General features: G+C 39.4%; 1 protein-coding gene across 1 annotated transcript; it reads left to right on the forward strand.

Moving 5' to 3' along the window:
* Positions 1-5259: 5259 nt before the first annotated feature.
* LOC112499839 (putative uncharacterized transmembrane protein DDB_G0290641) lies at positions 5260-6069 on the forward strand. Its single transcript, XM_025103116.1, has 2 exons — positions 5260-5403; positions 5488-6069. Exons 1-2 carry the CDS (start codon positions 5260-5262, stop codon positions 6067-6069), a joined length of 726 nt encoding a protein of 241 aa, XP_024958884.1.
* Positions 6070-9483: the final 3414 nt, after the last annotated feature.

Consider the following 9483-nt stretch of genomic DNA (forward strand, 5'->3'; position numbering starts at 1 on the left):
AGCATAGACCAACCAGAGTCTATAGGGTCTCTAGTCGTCCATAGGGTCTCTGGTCGTCCATAGGGGCTCTGGTCCTAACTTAGAGTCCAGAGTGTCTGGTCAATACAACCAGAGGCTTTGGTCGTTTATAGGGGCTCTGGTCGTCCATAGGGGCTCTGGTCGTCCATAGGGGCTATGGTCATCCATAGGGGCTCAGGTTTTCTTCCAGACTTAGTCATTTTAGCACAACAACATCTTCATATCTTCCATCCTTGGCCCCAATTTCTTTGATAAAACTTTTAGAATAATTAATCAATTTTGGTTCTAACAATCTCCCCCAAAGTTTTATAAAGCAAGCATCCTCAAGAAGCCTTCAGGTCTTCTCCCCCCAGCTTTCTTCAATAAAGCTTTAGTGTGCTTGGTATGGATGGAATCTTCAAGCTCCCCCCTGAATGTAGCTCTCTATTCTTCATTTTTTACTCTTAGACCAAATCAGATTCAATGTGAATGCAGCACCACTGATTGCACAAAATGCAGCTTTAATCTGCCTACAATCCAACACATACTTTGAAGCACATAATAGCCACTTAACCCCAAAAGTAGCAAATTCATCCAACTAAGGGATAGATAAATGTGTGAATTTCTTGACAAAATAGTGCAACCAGTCTTATGACAAAGAATCTTTCGTTGAACTACAAGTTGAGTAGAAATCAGCTTTAGAGCTTGATCCAATTGGAGATTACTTGAATAACCAAAGCAAACACCATTGGAATTGAGAAACGGAGAGAAGAATTAACATTAAGCTTATGGCTTCAAAAAACAGCAGGTCAATTCAAAGAAAATTGACAGTATTTGCTGTTGATGCTTCTAAGGGCAAAACATGAAGGAATATCGCCATATTCATATAGGATTGATGATTGCAGGTAAATAAATCTTTAAGCTCTTACAGATTCAGATTTACAAGGAGAGACAATAAACAAATACTCAAGATATGGGTGATAAGTATAGGTTTGACAAACAAAATGCCCATTGCCTTAGGCTGTAAGCACCATGAACTCCTGCTTAAGGCCTACACGTAGATCTGACAAAATCAAGGTTCAAAAGTTCAACTTACTCCAAGAAACTCCATCAAATAAACCAAAATTTTTTTTGATCAAAAATAGGTTTGTATTCATCCAATAACAAATCCCTTAAAAGGAATTTGATTAAACCATTTAATCATATGATGAATCGATGAATTTTGGGTTCAAACTGCAGTCGAACAGGAAGCGGTTCATGAAAGAGTATTGTTTAAGAAAATTGAATCTACTGAAGAAATATCGAATTAATAGAAGTTAATCGATTTGGCTCTGATACCAATTATTAATCCCAGATCTAACAGTAGAGTAATGTAAAGGAATTTAAAAAGAGATTTGTAGAAATGCTATTGATACCCAACTATTGGGGTCCAGCACTGTTAGAGGCATCATCCATTGGTGCTGAGGAATCAGCGTCAGCAGATGGCATCACTAAACCTGAAGAGGTTTGAGTGGAGAGAGGAACAACCTCTAACACTAGTAAGATAGAGTCAATGAAAGTCTTAACTAAGCCTGATGAAGAGGCTTCAATGGTTGGAATTACAACGTCTGATGCGGAAGACTTAACAGCAGGTGTTATCTTCACTGAGCCTGAGGAAGAGGCTCTAGGGGTTTCCTTCACTTTGGTTGCTTTTGCTGCCTTGGTGTAGGATTTTGCCTTAGTTGATTTCTCATCCTTGGCTACTTTCTTGCCCTTAGCTGGTGGACCATCCTTGGCGATAGAAGGACACTTGCTGGCAATATGTGTATTTTCAACATAGTGTTTACACTTCCTAAAGCTGAAGGTAACTTTAAGGCCAGGAAGTAATAGATTAGAAGAGGGACCAGCTCCAAGGATTCCCTTCTCATTAGTTCTTGGAGGAACCTTTGAGACTTTGGAGTCCTTAGGTGAAACATTCACCTTGAACTGAGACTTGGATTTCTGAGAGGATTTAGATTTCCTAGTCCATGAAGAAGAAGGTTTACAAGTTGAAGGAATAGACCTTGATCTATTTGACTTGTTATATTTCTTAGGAAGAGGTGCTGTGACAATAGATTTACCTTTGTCTTTGCAACCTGAACTCGAAAGAGTTCCATCAAGATGACTCTCAGTAAAAGAGGACTAAGAGGAAGAAGTGTCAGGAATGGAAGAGACGAAGGTACCAAACTTAAGCATGGACTTGTCAGTGACACATTCTTTCTTATCATAGGAGAATCCTAGACCAGTCTTTATCTTGGTCGGGATCTGAGTCTTGATGATCTTAGAGGCTTTGATAGAGGCTTTGCACCACCCTTCAATGGTAGCCTTCTCAGCCTTGAGTTCAACGATTGCTCGCTCACACTCAGCGATAGCCTTTTCGAGTTCAACAGTGATGGCTTGGTTTACAATGACCTAATCCTTTAGGTTTTCTTAAACCTTGGTCAGCTCCTTGATCTTAGAACAGCAAATCTTCAACTGTTCTTGAAGATCAAGATTAAGCATTTATGCTTTTGATTTGCCATTGAGGGCATTGTAAAGATCTACCGTCAACGTGTCTAGAGCGGATGGGCTAGAAGAAGAGAAGAAGGCTCATTCAGGATATATACCTGAGCAGTAGGATAGGTTGATGGTTCAGTTGAAGTAGATGTCTCTGAAGCTTTTTCTTTGACATCCTTAGTTATCAAGCAAAGATAGGTTGTATCTTTGATGATGATTCATCAGATGAATCAGCCCAATCATGCTCTTCAGCGATAAGACCTTTTGCCTTTCGTTGGTGATTCTTCATCTTCTTATACTTCTCCTTTAGTTTTAGGTATTTGTCATCACTGGACCTGAAAGAGGATGGGGTTTTGGAAAATGGCGTCGCAACTTTCTTCGATCTGCATTCACCTGCAAAATGTCCAGTGCGGTGACAATTGTAGCAGATTACTGAAGCCTTGTCTATCTTGTCAGACTTTGGCTTTTCTTTAATGGTCAGCAAAGGAGATTTGCGATAGTTTCTCTTGCTGGAGAATCTCCTAAAAGATTTAGTCAAAATCACCAGGAACTCATCAAAATCTGCAAGATCAGATTCTGGTATATCCTCAGAGTTAGTAGAGTCTAACTCTGTAATTACAACAGGAGGAAGAGATGAAGAAAAAGAAGAAGAAGAAAGAGTTTCATCTGAAGCATCTTCAGAGATCAAAGCTAACAAGAGCTTTCATTTCTCTGGAATCTTTGACTATATTCCTTTTCAGCTGATGAGATTGCTCATGATTAAGCAGAATCCCGTAGAAGGTAGAGAGAGAAAGAGAGGACATGTCATTGGACATCTTAAGACACATGGAAAAGGTGTCCCAAGATTCAGGAAGACATTCCAGAACTTAGTTAAAGTTTCAGAGTTGGAATATTCCCTGCCAACAGTCCTAAGATCAATAAGAAGACAATTAAAACGTTGATGTACTTCAGACAGTGTCTCAGTCTTTCCACAGAGAAAGCTTTCATACTGCCTTACTAAATTAATCTTCCTTGATTCTTGAACCTGAGAGGTTCCTTCATATTGAACATAAAGAGTGTCCGACATGGTTTTAGAAGTCCTGAGTTTCATCACCGGGTGATAAACCTCGTCAGGAAGAGACATAGCTATTATAGACCTAGCACGAGTGTCTATAGCTATTTTCTTCTTGTCTTCATCACTCCACTAATGACGGAGCTTTGGAATCTGCCCTTCAGGAATCGTGGCAGTCGTAGCTGTTGCGGGAATAGCCTGAGAAATAGCAAATGGTACATATGGTCCATTTTCTATATAGTGTCGAATTTCAGGATTCATACCTTTCAGAAAGAGGAACATCTGGTTCTTCCAAAGATTAAAGTTGTCACGAACGAACTAGGGATGTTTGGCAAGAGAGCCATTGTCTTGAACGTGTGTATTTGTGTTTTACAAAGCCATTTAAAAGCAGTAATATTATCTAGAGAAGAAGATAAAGTAATGCAGAAAAATAACTAAACAACTAGAAAAGATAGAACACTGCTCTGATACCACTTGTTGGTCCCGTTAGGGTCTACAAGATGTGTATACCATTTTGCAGAAGAGGGGGGATGAATACAAACACAGTATTTTTAAATTTAAAATATATATTGATAAGAGAAGATCAATACGGATTTTACAAGACTGTTTGCGGAAAGATAAGGTAAGAAAACTTATCTAAACAATCTGAAGTTTACACACTAACTCTTAGCAAACAAGAAAAGATTTGTTGTTTAAAGAAATAGAAGAAAGTAAGTTCTATCTGGGGATGAACTTGTTTAGAATGCAATAAAAGGGATTCTAACTTGCTCTTGAAGATGAGCGTATTTGTTCTTAGATGTGTGTTCTGTTACTTAAGTGCAAGGATGCTCAAAGTAAGGTTTAGGTTAAAAGTGTAGTATCTCTGCATGGAGATGGAACACATCTATTTATATCCATTGCATTAAATGCACAATTAATGCAACATGGTAGGGTTGGAACGTGTGTCAAGCCTTAAGGGGAAGGCTTGTCCTTTGCTACAGTGAATAGTACAAAAGCCTATTCATGAGCAGACATCCTTTCACAAAGTTGGTGGGTAATAGAGTGAACTAGTCGGCTCCTTACCGTACTAACATTTAGAAAGGGTATGGGTTTGTCCTTTGTGTGTATAAGAACAAGACAACAAAAATCATGCTTAGCAAGCTTCATTTGATCGCTGAATGTTGGAATTAACCTGAAGGTCTCTTCAGCATTCGTTGAGGCTTGGGCAGTCTTCACACATATGTAGATAGGCTTGTAATCACTGAATATCGCTTCAGATCACGTACTCACCAGTCTCTAATCTTCAGTTTCAGTCTTCGACATTTGCTGAAGGTTCTTTGGTGTGACTGTTGTCTTCTTGAAGTATCGATGTTGCTGATTGAATTTTACAATACAAGTTCTTCAGCGATCACTAAACCGACTCAGTGGAGATCGCTGGAACTGAAAAGACAGAAACAAAAATACTTCGAATAGAATAAAAGGGATTATCATCAAATCACTAAGAGAAAGAGAGAGGATCAACAATTCTCTCGAGGCATCTCAGCAAACCGTCGCCTATCCTCTCAAAGGCCACGTGGAGCGAACCAACGTTAATCCTTCAGATAACATTGATGAACCCTCAGGTACTCCATCTTCATACCCTTTTGTTTCTACTAACCCCGAGCTCTCTTATGCTCACACTAGTTCCTTTTCAGGTCTTTTTTGCAGAGACGCCAGCCATGGAAGATGAGTACAACATGGCTGATGATGTAAAGCTACTCCTCCCTGTCGTAGAGACTGTCCTGATCAAAATGGATGAAGTCCATAAGGGCATGCCTCTTAGGGACGAAATATCTATTGACCTTTTAGCCGTCCGTGCTGAAGTACAAGAGGTCAAGGACCAGCTTTCAATGATGCAAATAGCTGTTTAAGCCAACGCTGAGGCCATCAATACTTTAACAAGCAAGGACGATGAAGCGAATGCTCATCTTGCCAAGCACACAGAGCTGATGCAACATATATTGACTACTCTCCAACAGCCAATCCCAGAACCTGAACTGTCGTTCAATGCTGAGAACCGCGACCAGCTTGATCAAACGTGTGAAGCTACTGTTCTTCTAGCTTGCGCTGTGACCAAACTCGAAGAGATGATGGCACTCCACATCTGTACTGTTGACCACTTCTTTGGCTATTGTTCCAAAGCCATAGCCAAAGAGGGGGAGACAGAGTCTGGAGCTACCCCTTCAAATGTTGTTGATCCCGCTGAACCTGCTGTTCCAATGACTGAAGCTGAAGTTGATGTCGTTGATGAAAACCCAACTTTCTATGAAGCTCCTGTAGCTGAGGATGTTGATGTCGTCCGAGCTGGCGTTGAAGCTCGTGACGAGGACCTTCCTCCAATCACCTCTGCAGCTAATGCTGGTGATATGGAAGATGATGATGAAGATGCAGACGGTGAATCTCTCAACCTTTCTGACGTTAGTGAAGATCTGGATGATGATGATGATGATGAAGATGACGATGACAACGACTATACCATTCAGTACTAGAGACCCACCGATGCCACGAAAGGCGTCGCCCTTAGGGATTCTGCATCCCAGGGGGAGCAAGGGGAGAAAGAGAAGGAGACACAAGAAAATAACCAGAACAACAAGTCGAAAGACAAGGGTATTGCTGAAGAAGGCAACCTTAAGGTACTTTTCTAACCCTTAGAGCCTTTAAGCAATGAGTCCTCCAGTTTCACTACCATCACATCTATATATCAACTCTCCATCCCTTCCATTACCTGCGGTCGGTTGGAGGAATGGGTCCATGAAAATCCAACCCCTAGCGCTACCACCGACCATCAGATGTCTCAGCTGAAGAAGTCACTTGACCAAACTAGAGTAAAAATATCTTTTCGTACCTCTACTTGTGGTGAATTCGACTTTCTGACAAAAGTTGAAAGACTCGGCACTCAAGGCCGATACAGAACTCAGACTTCAGCGACAACAGATTGATGACAACTTAAAGTTGGCCAAGTCTCTTGTCGCTAATGTTCTTCCAAAAAAGAAATCCAAAAAGATGGTGAATGTTGTCTAGGCCCAGGCTAAGCTTCTTTCTATTGCAGAAGCTGAACGCGAGAAAACCCTGAAGCTGGTCGAGCACGATAGAAAATGGAGCGAAGCACGTTTACACAAGAGGATCAGTCCTCACCCAATTTTAAACATCACCGTCAGCGGATGGACGAAAGACAGTGGAGTTCTGGTCTCTATGCTCATCACCAAGGATAACCTTGACGCTGTCATGGAGTACCCTTCCTACCTCGGAGAGTATGGCTACAATGAATGGCTAGAGATCCGCCAAGCCATTCAGCGCTCAAAATCAAGACATAAGCCGATTATTGAAGACATCATCAATGATCTGATCAAGAAGATGTTCAGGTATATCGGGTCCCTGAAAAGCCTACTCTGAAGAAAGGTGGAAGAAGAAGATCTTCAAGTCCTAATGACAAACCAACCTTGAGGAACGAACATGAAACAAAGTTATCCTTGGATGAAGTCTTGAAGGCTTCGAAGAAGCCAAACATTTCTATGTTGAACCTGTCATTGCCAGTGAAGGGTCCTTACATACCCAACACTGTGCACATGAAGCCTGAGTTAGGATTTATCTTCCTTGACTAGGAAGGCGAAGTCAGTTTTCAAAAAATGTCTGAGCTACATCTATGCCCAATGGATCATCTCGCGCACATCAGATTCTGGCCAGATGATGACATATATGGTGAAGTGATGGACCGCAAGATCAGAAAGGAATTCCTACGTCGAAAGGAGCTCAAAGAAGAATTACCTGGCTACATCAACCTGAGCAACTTAGAATAGCTATTTCTATTTTATAATTTGTCCATTCACTGTATATCTTTTATTTCTATGTCTACTTTCAGTGTTCAACTTATATGTTGTAAGTCCAAGAAATGTACTAAAACACTTGTAATCTTTACTTTGAATTAATATAAGTATTTCTTTTACATCACTGAAAAAGATCCCTGTATATGAGTTCCAGTGTTCTCTTACAGTCACTGACAATCTATAAGTCAGTGAACATGCCTTCAGTTTCAGCTTCCCTTCTTGTACTTTTTCTTAAACTTGTAACTTAAGAAAATTTATTAAATAAAAACTGACTCACAGAAAAAGATCCCAAAACAGTTAAAAGGGACATGTATTTTATATATAACTTTTCCATATTGTTAGTTGATAAGGCAACTTTCTTTATGTTGCTTTGTTATCATCAAATAGGGGGAGATTGTTGATCCACTCTCTCATTAATTTGATGATAATCCCTTTTACCTTTTACGAAATATTATGATTTTGTCTTTCAGTTTCAACAATCGTCACTGAGTCTGTTCAATGATCGTTGAAACATGTATTGTAAATCCTACAACGACAGCAATACTTCAAGAAGACAAAACTCACACCAAAGAACCTTCAGCAAAAGTCGAAGACTGAAACTGAAAATTAGTGACTAACGCGTTTGTGATCTGAAGCGGCATTCAGTGATTACAACCTGGTCAACATATGTGTGAAGACTGCCTAAGCCTCTACGAATGCTGAAGAGACCTTCAATGTTATTCCAGCATTCAGCGATCAAATGAAGCTTGTTGTGCAAGATTGCTTTTGTCTTGTCCTTCCACACACAAAGGACAAACCCATACCCTTTCTAGAGTGTAGTACGGTACGGAGCCGACTAGTTGACTCTATTACCCACCAACTTCATAAAAGGATGTCTGCTCATGAATAGGCATTTGTACTATTCATTGTAGCAAAGGACAAACTTTTCTCTAAAAGCTTGACACATATTCAAACTCTACTGCATTGAATTAAATGTACATTTAATTCAAGGAGTATCAATAGATGTGTGCTCTCTCCATGAAGATATACCAATCCTTACGTGCATACGTGAAAGAACAGACACACATCTAAGAACACTCACGCTTATCTTCAAGCAAGTTAGAATTCCTCTTAAGTATTATAAAAGTTTTTACCCATAAAGAATTTATTTATTTCTTTATATTTCAGCAAATTTTTTCTCTTTGCTAAGAATATCTATGTGTAAACTTAGATTGTTTTAGATAGGTTTTTCTTTACCTTATCTATTTGCGCATACAATCTTGTAAAAATCGGTATTGATCTTTCTTTATCAATATATATTTTTAAATTTGAAAGTTCCTTCTGTTTGTATTCGTCCCCCATTCTACAAACTGTTTCTATAAAACTCTTGTAGACCCTGACGAGACCAACATAACAATCGTCGAGGATAGACATGTGCTAGTATTAATCGAAGATAAGTAATTAAGTAGGATGTTGATTGTCAATGATCGTCTGTCGTGGATATTGATGTTATCAGAGATATCGGCGACTAATCGGTGAAGGTGGTCTCATTGAGAATAATATCCTCGATGATTGAAGTTAAGAATTTTCAGCCAAACATATATGAGGATGTATATGTGCACAAATCCACAGATATTAATCACCATTTTTTTGTTAAATAACACAATTTTCCGACGAATTTCTGACAGATTATTGAAAATAATAAATAAATATAAATCCGACACAAATCCACTACAAATTTATTCGGAATTTTTTTTTGAAAACTAGTGGTGCATTTATGACGGAAATCAATAAAAAGTTGGTTTTTCCAGTCCGTCAAAAATCCTTCGATGATTTACAACTAAAAAATCCGTCAGGAAAACCCACATTGTTTTTAGGAGTGGTGCTACCTCCGCGGTAGTGGGTCACCACATTAAAGCGACTTGTACGTTAATTGCTTGGATATTGGTTGTGGACGTTCTATTATGTTTAGATCGTCACATACGTGCAACTAGACCCTTTATTTCCGCTTGTTATTTGTGGTTAAACGTGCGTTTAAATTCCTGTATTACTTATAACCTACGAGATTGTTTGTAGTTTGTCTTTGTTAGCTTTAAACCC

Source organism: Cynara cardunculus, assembly GCF_001531365.2.
Source record: "Cynara cardunculus var. scolymus isolate 2C chromosome LG 17, CcrdV1, whole genome shotgun sequence".
In the NCBI taxonomy this organism is placed as follows: domain Eukaryota; kingdom Viridiplantae; phylum Streptophyta; class Magnoliopsida; order Asterales; family Asteraceae; genus Cynara; species Cynara cardunculus.